Here is a 17,991-nt window from a genome sequence, read left to right on the forward strand (position 1 = left end):
CATATTTCTCTGAATATTTCTGGGTTTAATAAAAGTAATTCCTGTATAACTTAATTAATTTACAGTTTAAATACATAAAATATTTCTCTGAATATTTCTGAAACGAATAGTACAGTATAGGCAGGGGCAGATAAAACTTTAGAAAAATATTCAAGAAATTTTAGTGTTACAAATGTTGCGAAAATCTGCTTTGAAAAACTTCATCAAAACGATTGTTTAGATGTTTATTTTAAAACCATAAAACTGCTGCAAAACTGTACTTAAAGTTTTGCAGCAGTTTTATGAGTGACTAATCTTTGTCAAGACAAACACTTGTCTTTTGCTTCAAAGTTTTCAGACTAACACCATTGATATTAAAATTTTCTATGTAAATTGGGAAAATTCCTTCATCTAACCCTTTTCAATACAAATAAGTAAAATTACAGGATCGTTAGGTCAACCTTCCAATATACTAGTTTCGATTAGACCCGGCATTCCTTCGCTGGCGAAACATTGGAATAGTAGGTATTGCATTCATGTGGTATTTGAAATGTGAAAAGGGTTTCGACTTTACAGGGACATCCTTTTATAATGTAAAGCCTTTTTATCTCTCCCTTCCTATCGTCATTATCCTTTTATTCTTGTGTAATAAATTTATTTTGAAATGAATAAGTAATAAGTTAGCTGTACCGGTGATCCTAGAGCGGGCAGATACCTTAGGTTATATTTATAAGGGGGGCTTAGTCAGGTAACGTCGACGTGGTGCTCCCTGGGTACCAGTCAATAATCTATCGACTCGATTGGTTATTAGTGGTAGCGAAAAGCCTGACACTCTAAGCCGGAGAAGCGCTTCTCTGCGTGTACCTGTGATCTGCAGAGGGCACAGTAGATGGAGCAAGGATGGGTTTAGTGTGCACTTGCACTGCCGCTGAACATGTTTTGGTAGCACTGTGTTGCCTAGCCACCGTCGGACTCGTATTCCCGTACTGAGGCGTCACGGTCATTTTTGTGGCCTATACGGGACCGAGGATCTTGCCTTAACCGGCCTTACCTTACTTATCTACCTTTTACACTGTGTATCAAATTCAAATTCAAATTCAAAATTTCTTTATTCATGTAGGCCTATCACAGGCACTTATGAAGCGTTCATACATATTTGTTTCCATAATTGTAACGGGATGGTGATAACTTCGTTCGCCAACTTAAATCTAAAGCTACGGGTTCCAAACGCGCCCTGGTCTAAGAAGAGCCCACAACAAACTTAGCCGGGCAAAAAATAAAAACATCTATCTGAATAAGATAAATGTTTTTATTTTGAAGATTATATAAATATACGAGTATGTTAATTTTATGTGTTAATTGTGGGTTTATTTAGTTAGTTATAATACTACTAGTTTTCATTTTATTGCTGTATTTTTTAATTTTTGTTTTTTTTTCGATAGTTTATTTGTTTACTTTATATAAGTTTAAGTTAACTTTAGCTTAGTTTATTATTAAATTAAAATATTAAAATGTGGTCTGTAGATGGCTACGCATTTCCGCGGTGTCACCAAGGTACAAGGTGCCAGCTGAAAATCAGCGCTGTACGCTCCCACTGGCACATGCAGCACAATGCTGAGCTGGCACCTTTTTTCTAGGTTGTGCCACACATATGTGGTGTCGTTGACATTGTAATGTGTGGCGCAATCTAAAAAATATGTTTGTATGTTTTTTTCTTTCTTTCTTTACACTTGTTAGGGGGTATAGCAGTTTTAATAAACCCATACTCCTCTTTGGTTTACATGTGACATCACACTTGGCGGCACATCTTGGTCAGCGACGACCAAATCTTCCCACGATACCAGGCCAGGGAAAATTCAGAAGGTATGATTTCCCAAATTGCCCCTGACACGAAACTGGGACATTCCACTTAAACCACAGCGATAACAGCTGCGCCAAAGAGGTCCTCATACCTCTTTATATACTTGCCCTACATAGTCATAATAATACAGCAATGATTTACAATCTAATCCAAAGTTTAATTAGTACAAGTGGAACGATGGGCGCCGCGAGACGGGCGGCGGCGTTCCAATTATGATTCTGAAACTTCACTGAATCAGGGATTTTCACGTTTTCTCTATGACGCAGGGAACATTTTAACCATTTATATGAGTTAATAATTAAAAATCCCCCGACTTCTGCCGTTGTAATCTTTTAATTTGACACTGAAGGCTTTGCGGAATAATATGTACCTAATACAAGTTAATAGTATAATGATGTATAGTTGTTTAGTTTAATGTTGGTTTCAGAATGCTGTTGGACTTACCCCGTTATTGTAGTGCATCAGAAATGTTCGCGAGGCCTCTTACTGATGACTTTTTTGCCATCAGGAGAAAACGAATAGCATCCTTGATTTAAAGAACGTGGGTAAGCAGTAACGGCATTCTGAAAGCACTAATAAATCGATACGACTCTCCAATTTACAAGTTGTATATTAAACTCCACGTAGGGCTGCCTGGACGCAGAAATTTTTAATTTGTAACTTTTTTTTATATCGCATATTAATATTTAATGTGAGTTTTTTATTATTTAGTTTAGTTTTAAATTATTATATTTATGTTATAGTGTAGTGCGTAGTGATGGGTCATAGATACCAAATAAATAAAATAAATACGTCATTTTGTAACGGCGGCCATCTTGGACCGATTTTCATTAGACATGGCATAACACTCCGACTAATTCCCCTTTCTTACACCCGGTATGAAGGGCGTGGTTGCCGGTGTCATTACAGCCACATAAACCTTAACACTTACGCCTCAAGCTAATGGACATAAGGCGGAAAGTTGCAGGACGTGCTCATTGCACGCCCTGTGGAGTATTGCTTTGTGAAGAGACGATAGTTTTCCACTTACCATCATGTGGGCCGTCTGCTTGGTAACTAAATAAAACTCTGTTTAAAGAGTCTTTGGTCCTCAGACACTGAGGTATTTTTGATGTATGCCACGGAGTTTCCTGAACACTGCCCATTCGTTTACCCATGAATTTATCAATGCCAAATAAAGTAAAAATACAATGTAACTAAAATAAATAAACATACTATGACAATACATAATTCGCTATCAAGCCCCAAAGTAAGCGCAGCTTGTGTTGTGTACTAATATGACGAATTTTTTTTATGAATAAAATATAAATAAATGCTTATAATAATACCCAGACACTGAAAAACATTCATGTTGATAACACAAACATTTTCCAGTTGTGGGAATCGAACCCACGGCCTTGGACTCAGAAAGTAGAGTCGCTGCCAACTGCACTAATCTGCCGTCACACTAGTTGATATATGTTACTTTTACTGTTTGGTCTAGAGTAAAAACAACTATTTCAAGTGTATCTCCGGGGGATCGCAACAGAATTGCTTGTTTCCACCCGGTCTCGGCGCGGGCGTCAAATTTTATTTCTCCCGAGTATCAGGGACTTTCGACCCGGGGAGGAGCAATTTTGTTGTATAGTGCACTGCGGCGCTAAGGGATTGGGGGAGAAGGGGGGAGAGTTCTTGAGTGTCGCATCGTCAGGGTTCCCAGAAACGATGAAATAAAGTGACAATATCGGATGCTAGTGTCACCTAATATGATCGCTATTGAATTTCGGCCAGGCATATCTTATTTGACGCGGTTTCGACTTTACAGGGATTCTTAAAGCGTATTGGGTAGGAGCTTGACTTCACTTTCGGGCGGCCGAGTTCGAATCCCAGCATGCACCTGTAACATTTCTAAGTTATGTGCGTTCAAAGTAATTATAATATTACATTAATGTATCAACGGTGAAGGAAAACATCGTGAGGAAACCTGCATGCCTGAGAGTTCTACATAATGTTCTCAAAGGTATGTGGAGTCCACCAATCCGCACTGGGCCAGCGTGGTGGACTACGGCCTTAACCCCTTCTCATTGTGGGAGGAGACTCGTGCTATGTAGTGGACCGGTAATGGGTTGATTTGATGATGATGATGTCTTATTTTGCCAACTGCCTTTTCGGCCTAGTGGTTAACACTTTCGCCTTTAGATCAAGAATCCCTTATTAGATTCCCGACTGAGGCAAAAACTATAACATATACTTAGTCTGACAACCTAGAGTTAGGAAATTGGTATTCTCGGACAACACGATAACAGGTTAGCCCGCTACCAACGTAGATTGCATCATAACTTACCATCAGCTGAGATTAGAGTCACCTAACTTGAACAAAAAATAAATAAATGTTCTTTCACTAATTTTTACTCAGAAGTTTAGCGTTTTGTTGAGCCAGGCAGCAATTAAGCTAATACCAGAACTTTTGACTCACCACCGAAAATACTGCCCTGTAAAGAGGCATATTGCAGATTCGACTTTATTATTACTATAATCTACAAAATAGTACAAATAAGCAATAAGCCAGTAGTTTAGGTTTGTATCAGCGCGTCATTGGAAATCAAACGAAGATTGTTCATTCACATGAGTGGGTACGCTACCCCTTTATTGTGCCCGGGGCAGCTAATATGTGGTCCGAATATGTAGTCTTTGGTTTCATGATTTACCCTTGATAGATATGTTTTAGATCTAAATTGCGCCCCGTTGTGATGGCAGATCAGAATGCAATTATCGTCACCCCTCACGATGTTTTCCTTCACCGTTGAAACAAGTTATATTTAACTTAATATAGTTAGAGTTGCGCGCTGTGATTCGAACTCGACCACCCAATGTGAAGTCGAAGTCCTACCCACTGGGCTATCACCACGGTTCGCTTCAATAAATCTAAACTGGGTTAAGCGGATAGCGTTCAAGAAATGGGAATTTCCAAATCGTAAAACGACATGACACAGTAATGTTTCATTTTTATTAAGCACCTCTGTATGGTATTGGGAAGGCGCGCAGTAATATATTTTATTTAGTTCAATTCATGGCGGCTGAATGAAGTGTCGCCATCGGTTTTCCATATTCCACTAACCTCGCTGGTGAGGGCACGCAGCGTGCTGTAGCGAGTAGCGGAAAGGTTACATCCCTATAATAGCATACATATTTCTTACATTGTCTTAGGACATCAAACGAGTCGCTGGAAACAAGCGGCGAGGATTGGGTCTCAAATTCCTGTGACTTGTATGTACGATGTCATACAGACATGGTTGTTGAGGTTTTCGTAAAAAAAAATTATAAGGTGTCAGGCTTTGTGCGGTTACTTTTAGTTTTCACTAAAAAACCGAAAAGTCCCGAGACATCCCGGTACCTTGATCATGGGTGGTCTCGTGTCCCGGGAAAGGTTTGGAATTTAAAAAACATTTCCCCGGAATGCAACACACGATTCGTAGTTTGTCCGCAAATAACTTATGTTACATTCATTTTGTAAAGTGGGTAAATAATTAAACTATGGATAACTATAATTTGATTTATGCCAGATATTTTATTAAATTGATAAGGATTTTAACAAAAATGCTAATAATTATTATTTAATTAATAAATAGTTTTAAAGAAATAATTTCAATTATACTTGATAGGCAACCAATGTTAATGACATTGGGTTAGAGGGTATTTTGATATAAATACGACTGCATTATCGATACACTTTAGTCCTACATGGACTCAAACGATGCAAAGATACCCTCGTTATCACTTATTATAGGAAACAAGGACTTATCAGCTCACATCCCCGACCATCGCCAAATTTCTTCGGCTCCTCAGACTCATAATGTGACCTCTAGCCTTCTTCGAGAACTTATACAGCGGAATTTCTAGACAATGGCTCGTACAAACATATAAACTCTTCAGCTTAATCATCTCCTTTAACAGTCTACAGCTGTACCAACGGTCTTTCCCAACAGGAGGGTTTGCCCATAACTACCACGTTGAGCTGAAGAGTTGCTGATCGCAGTAGACGGTAGTAGTAGCACAAAGGACGCTGATGCCCTTTATATTCCCTTAGTCGCCTCGTACGACACCCGCAAAGAGGAACCGTGATGATAACTGTTCTGCCGTCACCACACTGCAAATCTTTCTTCAGCTTTTATTTATTTATTTATTTGGGTTCACAAACAACAACACAGTGGTACATGCATTACACAATGGTATACGTAGTACAAATACTCACTGCGGCGTCAACTGCGTAAACCACATACTACAAGAAAAAATTGTGAAGTTGGCTTATTCAAAACTTAATAAAACATAATTGTTGCAACAATTTCTACTCAAATACAAACAAAAAAAATGTTCGTAGGAAATCTTATAATTATTTATTAATATATAATATTGTGATCGCAATTCTTTGTCTTTAACAGTGAGTCTGTCTTACTCTGATTATGATTTGGTTAATTTTAGTATATTATGATTTGCTGATCAATTTTACCTGTGGTTTTATTGGATAGAAGCAGGCGTCGCTTTGCGGAAATCCATGATATATTATGAAAATTAAGCTTAATTTGCTATACTCCGCGAAAAACAAATTAAGCGCGCTTTTCGCGGAGTATAGTAAAGTATGACTAATTTTCATAATATACTGTGGTTTTGTTTTATCACAAAAAGGGACAATCACCCAAATGCTATCTTTAGATACGCGATATTCTTTACGTTAACATAACCTTAAGTAAATCTAGCTTTACCATGGTGTAACCCGAAAGTGTATTGAAAATTTTATAGCAGCAATATACTGAATTGCGAATGCGGCCGTACTTGTTTGGGACGTAACTAAATTTTATATTCCATTTTAAAACATGTGTCATTTCCGTGGAGTTGTTTCAGAAGGTTTCACTGCGCGACCTTCGTAGCAGCGGAAACGTTTAGCACCTTGTATGGTGCGATCCTGGATGTAACAAGAGACAAGTTAAAATAAATATATATATATATACAACGACTATACACACATCGCCATCTAGCCCCGAAAGTAAGCGAAGCTTGTGTTATGGGTAATAAGATAACTGATGAATAATTTTATGAATATAATACATAAATACTTATAATAGACATATAAACACCCAGACGCTGAAAAACATTCATGTTCATCACACAAACATTTTCCAGTTGTGGGAATCGAACCCACGGCTTTTTGTTACAAGAAGCATGGAGACCACGAAGTTACGTTAGTTAACGACTCTCAGCATCGCCATCCTTGTAAAAAAATTCTTGGCCCTAAAAGGACGCACTGATCTCCTCAGTTAACATTGGCAGCAGACATGTTTTCTATAGGGAAAGAACATAAAATAGTATGTCATCAATATGCCAGTATTTTAGGGATGTATCAGTGCGTCTTCTTCTCGCACAGTTTCACTACAAGTATAGGCACACTGGTTGCATTAATATCAAAGTCACAATCTATCATTATCCAATTAGGCTTCGAGATGACATTGTAATGCGAACATCACATGAAAAATGTGTACATGGTAGTAAAATTATAGCGATGAGCATATTGGTAAACTTAAAACTAATGATCCAAGGGTTCCAAACGCGCTCTGGTCTAAGAAGAAGCCCACATAAAACTTAGCCTGGTAAGCAGATAATATACGTTTAATATTATAGTCGTAAAAAAGTAATAGGCCGGTTTTGACATTTGTTACGAACCATAAGACTCGGGACTCGATACTCACGATAAATCAATTCAAGTTTGCATCAGTACTTGATTGATATTATTAAGATGCGATTCCACCAATGTGCCGAACTGTGCGGCACTGTAACGCACAGTGTATGACACAAATGTTCACGCTGGTCGACTCACTCCGACAAACAATAACAAAATGTGCGCGAACATTTTAGAAATGTTCGCGCACATCTGTTTACTTTTGTGCGCGCACACATGCATGCAATGGACTCCTGTCGACGCGTACACGCTTGTTGTTCGCGAACTCAGTCTTGCTTCCGCTACCGGAGCGAAAACATTTATGTGTACGCGCACATTGTTTGATTAAGTTAAGTATGGATTGGACGAATGATAAAATTATAAAATTTATTCAAGCAATTGAAACTTATCCTCTACTATGGGATTCCAGTCACAATGATTATAAAAATAGAAACAAAAAACACGATGCCACTCTAGAGTTGGCTCAAAGTTTCAATTGTGACTCGATTGAGATAATGAGAAAATGGAAAATTATTTTGGCTCAATATCGAAGAGAAAAGAAGAAAATCGCGGAATCAAAATCTTCAGGTTCTGGTATATCAAACATATACAAGCCAAAATGGTTTGGTTATGCATATTTGAATTTCTTTCATGGAAGGGACGAACCGAATGCCAGTGTGAACTCACTGGACGAAATAAATGAACAGGTACGTTTAAATTTTTTATTTTCAAACCTCTGCTTTTATTTTTAGTTATGCTTTTTACGCTAGTGTTTCTTGCCATGCCACCATTCCGATGTCAGTTTGGAAATAATGTGCAAATTCTTCTCGTATGTCTTTCGCATCACCAGATGGTCTTCTTCCGATATGTCTTAAGGGTAGTAAGTTTGCCATGGGTGCATCGCGCCGCCAACTTCCATCGATAGTGCTATGAGTAATTTGGTTCTCAGTATCAAAACTGCCAAAAGAAGTATAAAGTTGCGCAGACGACTTTTGTGTCATCAAAAAATTATGCAAGTAACAACATGTCAATGTTATTAATTGTGCCTTTTCTGGAGCTAACAGTATAGGTTTTCTGAGTACGCGAAATACAGCGGACAAAATGCCAAATACATTTTCCACAACACGTCTCGCTCTGCTCAACCGATAGTTAAATGTTCTTTCTTTTGATCTTTTGTCATGTTGACCGGGATATGGTTTCATTAAATTTATATCTAATGCAAAAGATCTGCCACAATGACATGTGGAATTGGTTTGTTCCTTCCGGGTAGCGCATAAGGTGGAGGCAAATTTAATTTTCCTTGCTGAAGATTAGCATAGAATCCAGTATTTTTGAAGACACCACCATCCGATATTCTTCCTTTACAACCGACATCTACGTACGTAAATTTATAATTTGCATCAACCAGTGCTAAAAGTACAATGCTGAAATCACCTTTGTAATTAAAAAAGTCACTTCCAGTATTCTTTGGAGCTTGAACAACAACATGTTTGCCATCCATAGCCCCAATGCAATGAGGGAAATTCCATAGATGGTCAAATTGACGTTCTATCATCATCCATTCTTCTGAAGTGTTAGGCATCTGAAAAAAGAAATCTTATTATTATTTCAGCTAACACAAGATATCCAGGAACACACAGTGAATGAAGATCAAGAATCTCCTCATGAAAGGCCAGTCGAAAAGTTTAAAGCTCCGAAGAACTCGCAGAAACGTCGTGCTGTCGATGAAGACCCGAGAATTGCTCATGCTTTGTCCATTATGGATAACGTAAACAAGCAGATGGAAGCAAAAAAACATGATGATGACGACATTTTTGCTGCAGCCGTCGCAACGAAGTTAAGGAAAATTAAAGATGAGCGGACGAAGATTTTAGTGCAAAGAGATATTGATAATTTATTGTATGATGCTATTATTGGTACTGGAAAATATACTGCGACTCCAATGCCTTCACCGTATTCAGATTCGTCGAATTCTCAGATCCGAGTTTCAAGTTTTCAGATCCGTGATAATGATGACTCAGATCTTTTACGCCAGAATGACAGCGAAATATTAACTTGGCATGATATGTAATGCAATAAAAGTAACTAAAATTAAATGTCATTTTATTTTCTTACCTTAATATTTTCATTCAACACGCTTATCAACGCCTTACAGGTTTCAGGTACAATCCGAGCAATAAGTTCTTTTGAAACTTTAAATAAATACATTAAACTTGCAAAAGAATCTCCAGTAGCAAGATATCTTAAAGTAATTGCAAGCCTTATTGAAACAGGGACACATTTTCTGTAGTTTGTATCTTGCTTAGCAATAAGAGGACTAACTGCATTGACCAGCAACTCAAAATCTTCGCACGATATTCGAGTGAAATTTTTAAATCCACTCAATGGATCTATTTTTATTTCTTCTACAAATCTATTCGTTTCTTCATTTCGTCGCTGTAGGAAAGGCCTCACCCAACAACGCGGTTTCTTTCTTCGTTTCTTTTTAAGAAGACTTAATAAAACACAAGCTGCAGCACAAAGCACTACGTTTTCCCGCCCGTCCATATTAACAACTGAAGACAGACAACTCTTCTCAGTGAACATGTTCGTGCACAAGTGTGCCATATTGTGCGTTTACAAAAGTTACGCACAACCTTGCCGTTGCAGCAGCTAGACACGATACCAGCTTAGTACGTGCACTGCTGGAGTTTTGCACAAAATGTTTGTAAACAAATGTGCTGCACACTATTTTGGTGGAATCGTACCATTATGTATTGTAAAGTGTTCGTTCGTTTAAAGTATTCCTTTAACTTCACAACCAATACGCGTGACTGGCTGTTGATTATACATCCACTTTTCAACATGTTGAAACAGAGTTAGTACTATATAACAACAAACACAAAAATAGAGTCAAATCACTATGTTTAAATTAATGTTCAAAATAGAAGAGCCATAGTTAACGTTATAGTAAACAATATATATCAAACTTAAACGAGCGCACAGTCAACTTTACAAGATGAGGAACGAAAAACTGCGCAGTGCGCGCGGGGACGCTTCAGTCATGTGCCGCTTGGTCAGATACATCAACTCAGACTCTTTATTTAGAACCCATTTTGAGAACCAAGCTCATTCTTTGCAGTAAAGATTACTACACCAAAATTTATTTTCGATATTCAGTTAAAAAATGGTTACAGCTCTAGTATAAAAAAAAAAGACTGAGAACGTAACTGTTTTCGGAACGTTTCGCAACAATTATAAATTGCATGCTACTATAAAGTAAGCGCAAAAAGAATACTCGCGATATATTCTTTCATATTATTTAACGTACCAAAAAAAATTACGTATTTTTTAAAACACCGTATGATATATGATTTTTATTTTATTGTTTCTTTCAGTTTCGATCCAAGTTACATTCTATGGTCTTGCACAAATGTCAAAACGGGCCTATTACATTTTTACGACTATAAACAGGGGTAAACTCCTTCTTCTTTTTCCTGTTTCCGTGCTTGGACAAGTACTACCTACCTTAGCACAGTGTATTTATTTATTTATAAGTACGTTTAATCCCATTTTAGTGAAATTATAAATTCGCAAATTACTCTTACTCGGGACCTCCCACTTATAGACACAGCGATCATCTGTTCGCTAGGGAGGGCAACAAAAGGTGGTTGAGGGTTAAAGATGAGTAAGCTACTACACCATAATATTATTACGGCACAATATCCGCGGTGTTCACGTCATAACGTAGTCGCATAAATCTTAATATTTACGATCTTCGCGTAATATTACTCTAGTCTCTAGTCCCATAATATTCCCGATGTTTCCGTCTACACCAAGAGATAGTAACAACTTTATTAAAGATGATACCTTTAACACCAAGGGAAACATAAAATTATTAAATGATAATGAAATGAAATAGATATTAAAACGCATAATTTAATATTAAGTATAATTATAGAGGTTAAAACACACACACACACACACACACACACCCACACCCACACGCATACTCACAAACACGCACGCGAACTACTTTGCACTTTAAATATATTGTAATGTCATTTTTCTTTCATTTTTATTTTTTAGTTAACTTATCTTCTGCTATGTAACATGTCTATAATTTTTATATCAACACAAATATTTTTGTTTGTATACCTACCCTCGTTTTTATGTTTATCTCTTGATATGGAAGAGCGGTCCGACACAGGGGTAGTAATACTACCCTTAAAAGAAGGCTCCAGCCATTAGTGTTTAGAGTAATTTTATTTACCCAAATAAACTATTTTTATTTTTTTTATTTAGTTATAAATTAAGGAATGAATACACTTTTATTGTTCACCACAGAAATAAAAAATACTGAATAAAACAAGAATCATCATATAAAACCGTTACCGGCCCACAGTGAGATGGGGTTTAGGCCGTAGTCCACCACGCTGGCCTACCCCGTAGACATAAAATTTAAGGACAAATAAACGTTATAACAAAAATTATTGACGGCCGATTCGCGCAGTGGGCAACGACCCTGCTGTCTAAGCCCAAGGATGTGGAATCGATTACCACAACTGGAAAACGATAGTGTGATGAACTGTATGGTATGTATTTTTTATTATTTATGTATTATAAGTATTTATGTATATTATTTATAAAAATATTTATCAGTCATCTTAGTACCCATAACACAAGGCTTACTTTGGGGCTAGATGGCGATATTGTCGTAGAATATTTATTAATATATATTAAGGATATTGGTAAGGGTACAGAATTGACACAATAAAAATGGTGCCGCAATAACCGTAGTATGATATAAACTGTGGCGCAACAATTAAAGCCCACCTGCAACTATAAATGTGTGGTACCAATAAAACAAAAGAAGAACCATATAGTAAACGACTATTAAAAATAATGTGTGTGTATGTGTGTGTGTGTGTGTGTGAATCGATGTATGTGTGTTATGTGAATATCTCTAGTTTAGGCCTCTTTTCAAAATCTGTTGAAGTAGGAATATATACATATACCTATTTGAAGTTCTTCGCCTTATCGCTATCATTTTTAGTTGCAGTTAGTTGATTTAGCAAATCGACTAACTTGCTCTAAATGTAAGTAAAATGTTCCGGTAATCTCTTGCACTACTCATAGTGTAGTCTCAGCAGTAACTCGCGACACGTTAGCGAGCGTTCATCCGAACGCGTTAACCGAATGTTACGCGTACGAACGTCTGCTTATAATTGTTATAGAGAATTTCAGTGACTCATTTGCTATTTTATTGTGTGCGCTAAGAAAACTGTTGATGATACATAAAAAACATGTGTTTTATGATTTAACTACTCGTTATTATCTGCAAAAAAGCCCGCGAGGGAATATATCTATCTATCAAAGTTTAGTCGTAATAGCAGCTTTAGTAAAAACCCGGTTACCTGGGAGAGATCGCTACTAAGCGATAAGGCCGCCTTTTGTATCCTATTTTTTAAGTTTCCTCATTTTGTCCATTGTTTTTTTTTCCCCGGTCGAGCTCTGTCAAAAAAATTTAGGAAAACGGTTGACCCTGAAGGCCATCCCTGCAACTTCCCGCCAATTTCATACCTAAACGAACTTGATACTTAACTTCTGAAAATCCATCGATCTGAATCGGTCACACACACACACACACACACACACACACACACACACACACACACACACATACATACATACATACATACATACATACATACATACAGACATAGTGGCAACCTCCCGGGGACAGTCAGGGAAGCTTCCTGTCCTGTGTGGAAAATCTGAGATTTTTAGCGGGAAGTTAACAAAACTGTACTAATACTGAAAGCTCTACTACTACCTGGGAGATTTTTCGTATTCAACCCATTACCGGCCTACTACAGGGCACGGGTCTCCTCTTTCAATGAGAAGAGGTTATGGCCGTAGTCCACCACACTGGCCCAGTGCGGATTGATGGACACCTTTGAGAACATAATGGAGACCTCTCAGGCATGCAGGTTTCCTCACGATGATTCTTCTTTCACCGTTGAAGCAAGTGATATTTTACTAACTTAAAACGCACATAACTTTGAAATGTTAGAAGTGCGTGCTGGGATTCGATTTCGGCCCCCCGAAAGCAAAGTCGAGCTCCTACCCATTGGGCTATCAACACCATATTTCGTATTATAAATAAGAAAATCCGTCCCGCTCAGCGAAGCACAAGCCCGTCGCTAATCGCCCCACATCCAAGACGCTGTTATTTCTGCCGCCAACATTTCCAGGTCGCTCGTGATAATGTAATCTGCCAAAAATGAAATGGCGCGCACCGCACCGCCCCATTACTCGGCGCTTTACGGCCAGTTTTTAATTACGGTGTTAATTGACTCGGCAAATGAGGAGGTGAGTGAACCTTGTTCGAATGGGAAAATATGCGCGCTCACCGCAAATCCCCGCGTGACACTTTATTAACAGCGAAAATGTGTACAGTGACCCTTGTTTAAAAATTATGTTAAGGTGCTGAGTATTCTAAAGTGAGGTTCGTAAAATATCATTATCACGGATCTCTTCCCACAATGAAAAGTGTACGTTTAGGCAACATTGGGGCAAATAAAAGACTAACTTATGACATTAGTTACTTTAATAGTGTTGATAACATTTGCGAACTGTCGACTCAAAGTGAACCTTACGAATAATTTGTCGACGCCTTACGGAAATACACTACAATGTACACTAAACTAAAATTGGTGTTTCCAATGTCTTCGGCTGTAGCATCCTGATGCTTTGGGCCGGAACAAAAAAGATTAAGGCCGTAGTCCACCACGCTGGCCAAGTACGGATTGATGGACTCACACGCCTATAAAAATATTATGGAGAACTATCAGGCATGCAGGTCTCCGTACGATGATTTTCTTTCAACTTTCAATTTTTTTTTTCAACGTTGAAGCAAGTGATATTTTAGTTACTTAAAACGCACATGCCGATTCGAACTCGGCCCTAGAAAAGGTAGCCGAAGTCATAAACATTGGGCTACTACCGCTTCAAACAATACAAAAATATGAAATCTGTGTATTTCTTTACGGTTATAAAAGAGTCATTGCATTAAGAACATACGGAATCCTCATTCAGCCATTATTGTATGCAGTGCATTGTGTCCAAAAACAGTCAAAACGCCCCGCGCACGTCTAACTTTACACCGGCGAAATGTTCTCTCGTAGCTCACAAACTTTTTCCCATTTTCACATTAGAGGTAATATAATTACTGTCATCTGCTAAATAGTATGAAGTGGTGAGTTTTTTTTCAAACAGTTGTCAGTTGCTTTTACACTATTCAATTCGAAATAAATAAATAAATATACACTTCGCCATCTAGCCCAAAAGGGTAGCTTGTGTTACGTGTACTAAGATGACTGATAAATATTTTAATGAATAATATACATAAATTTATGTAGTTTATTCATACCCAGAGATACCAGGTAAACCCCAGAGACTGAAAAACATTCATGTTCATCACACAAACATTTTCCAGTTGTGGGATACAAACCCACGACCACGGACTCAGAAAGCAGGATCTCTCCCACTGCGCAAATTGGTCGCCACGTAATATAAAAAAATATCTCTCATCTGAAAATTGTCATATGGGAGCGATACCACAGCATTCCATCGAAACTATTCAAACAGGTATCCGAACTGAAACGAATAAAACTAGCTTTCTGGAAACTTCCGATCGTTGCAGCTTACGATTACAGTTAACTACACTGAAACTATTGTGAAGATGTAAATAGAAAACTAAATGTTTCTCCTAAAGTTTTATGGCTGCCTTTGATGTCGCTTTATTGTCCTCACAATATCAACGTTCGTTTTTGATACCTTGTAGACCCAAAAAAGATTCGAACTCGGCCCCCCGAAAGTTGAGCTCCTACCCACTGGGTATAACCGCTTCACTCGCTTCGCTTTTTTATCATAGTTGTTATATACCTAATCGCTATTTCCCTATTTCAACATATACTTGTTAGTACAAACTGGTCCTATTAACTATTCAAGTGGCCTCCATCAGAAAATCCTCCAGTATTGAAAAGATTTTCGTTCAAATCTTGAATGGAATACCGGTTCCCCTTTGGCAGATACATTCACATGCACTAATGAACGATTCTACTGCGCCCGAAAACTCAATCGTGGCTGCACTTTGTTAGTGAAAGGTTCGATACTCGAAAGCTTTTCATTACTGCTATACGGCTATCTGGTTCTGACGTGTTCCGATCACTGCCAAAACGCTAGGTATTTCGTGTACCACACCCTGTTGTAAATGAATATAAATTCGTTGAACATTGGTAAAAGTTGTGTATCCTACTTACCTATATACTTTTTTTAATAAATTACAAATTCAAAATTTCTTTATTCATGTAAACCTATCACAGGCACTTATGAAGTTTCATACATATATGTTTACGTAATTGTAAGGGGATGGTTATAACTTCGTTCGCTAACCTAAACCTAAAGCTACGAGGGTTCCAAACGCGCCCTGGTCTAAGAAGAGCACACAACAAACTTAGCCAGGTAATAAAATAGTTATAACTGCTTAAAATGATGCTTTAAATAATTATTTAAATCGCTTATAATTTGTCGGAGTTATCGTGTAAAATTGTCAAATACTCATCCCCTCTCCCAAAGGAACCGAGCTTAATGTTGGGATAAAAAGTATCCTATATTACTTCTAACACTTCCAAGAATATGTGTACAAAGTTTTATGAGGATCGGTTAAGAAGTTTTTGCGTGAAAGCGTAACAAACAAACTTACATTCACATTTATAATCTTAGTAGGGATTATTGACGAAAGAGTAAAATGTTCCTGGGACTCAGTCATTTAATTTAACAAACACTTTTTCATTTTATATTATATTTAAAATTCATTGATAAAACTTTCACATTTTATAAATATTTTCGAAAATTGAATTTTAGATCAGCACATGTCAATATTTCACCTTGTCATTGAATATTATAGAATGTCCAGACCCGAGAAAATACTGAAATTAGAGATAAATTGACTCTGCCGGGAACCGAACCCGGGACCTCCTACTTAAATTCACCGTGCTCACCATTACGCCAGGGAGGTAGTTTCTGTAGGATTTCAGTTTCCGCCCACGACTTTGTCCGCTTTAAAAAACAAATTTTTAAGACTTCAAATTAGTTATGTGCAAAAGTACGTTTAACACATAACATACATACGTTTCTATACATTCTCAGGCCAGGTTTTAAATAGATAGTGACGTCATTTCTCAGTTATACCAGTCCTATCGCTGAAACTATCTATTACAATATTGGAAGATGATTATTGAATTTTCAGAACCGAGGATAATTAATGTTAACGAAAGTCCTCAGTTTCTAAGTAATGAATGCCTATTACTGCTTGGGGTTACGTCTTAATTTAACACTAGCTTTTATCCACGGTTTACTCGCGTAGCTAAATTACGGTCGTAAGGAATAACATTATATGATACCGCGAGGGTGAGTACCTTACTTATAGACGTAAACATTGCACATTGCATACCGCAACAGATTTTTTTAATGCTCATTGGTGGCGGGCTAACATGTTGGGGGTATGACAGTTATAAACACATACCCCTATGAGTTTCTACGCGGCATCGTACTGGAGTGTTAATCGCTTAGCGGCACAGCCGAATCCTCCAACCAGACCGGACCAGAGACAGACCATCTTAGACATCGTTATCAACGAACGTTTCTTGCGTTGGCGAACGAAGTTATCACCATCCCCTTACAATTATGTAAACATATATGTATGAACGCTTCATAAGTGCCTATGATAGGTTTACATGAATAAAGAAATTTTGAATATTGAAATCCTAAACTACTATTTTGACTTTTTATGAATATTTTTTCCAGTTATGACTGTAGGTTGGATAGTTATTATATAAACGGTGTCTAATAATGATTCAGTGTTCCTATAGTTATCTATAGATCGGCAGTCAAATAGATCACAGATAAAAGCAGCAGTAGCGCTTTTTGACAGAGAGCTCGTCGAAGTATTAGCTCGTAGTAGTAGTTCCGGTCGGAAGTAAATAACGACATATGAGGCTTAATTTATTTATTATTTATGTAAATATAATACATTGTGATTGTGAACATATTATATATGAAGTGTACATAGGAAAGCTTATCTCTATTAGAGATCTCTTCCAGCTAATATTAATACCAATACGTCAGGCTGACGGACACAAGGCGCCAATTTTTACTACGTTTTGCTCTGTTTATAGGTGGGCCATCTACTCGGTCTGACAATTATTATCATAAAAAAGAGGTACTGACGGAAAGGCTAGGCGCCATCATCTTCATATAAACTTAAAAGTTGACACTTAAATCAATTTCGGAGTTTAACTCAACTCTCCATTCTACCAATTATTTAAAGCTCTCAAAATTGTAACTTTTTACTAGTTATTTATAAACACTGATAATAATTTTAAGTAAACCTTTCAAGGTTTGTAATGGCATTACC

General features: G+C 37.5%; 1 protein-coding gene across 1 annotated transcript; it reads left to right on the forward strand.

Moving 5' to 3' along the window:
- Positions 1–8,044: 8,044 nt before the first annotated feature.
- LOC120629431 lies at positions 8,045–9,650 on the forward strand. The gene is made up of 2 exons (XM_039898373.1): positions 8,045–8,236; positions 9,142–9,650. The coding sequence occupies exons 1-2, from the start codon at positions 8,045–8,047 to the stop codon at positions 9,598–9,600; spliced, it is 651 nt and encodes a 216-aa protein (XP_039754307.1). The 3' UTR covers positions 9,601–9,650.
- The last annotated feature ends 8,341 nt before the right edge of the window (positions 9,651–17,991 follow it).

This window comes from Pararge aegeria, chromosome 14 (assembly GCF_905163445.1).
Source record: "Pararge aegeria chromosome 14, ilParAegt1.1, whole genome shotgun sequence".
NCBI classification, from domain to species: Eukaryota; Metazoa; Arthropoda; class Insecta; order Lepidoptera; family Nymphalidae; genus Pararge; species Pararge aegeria.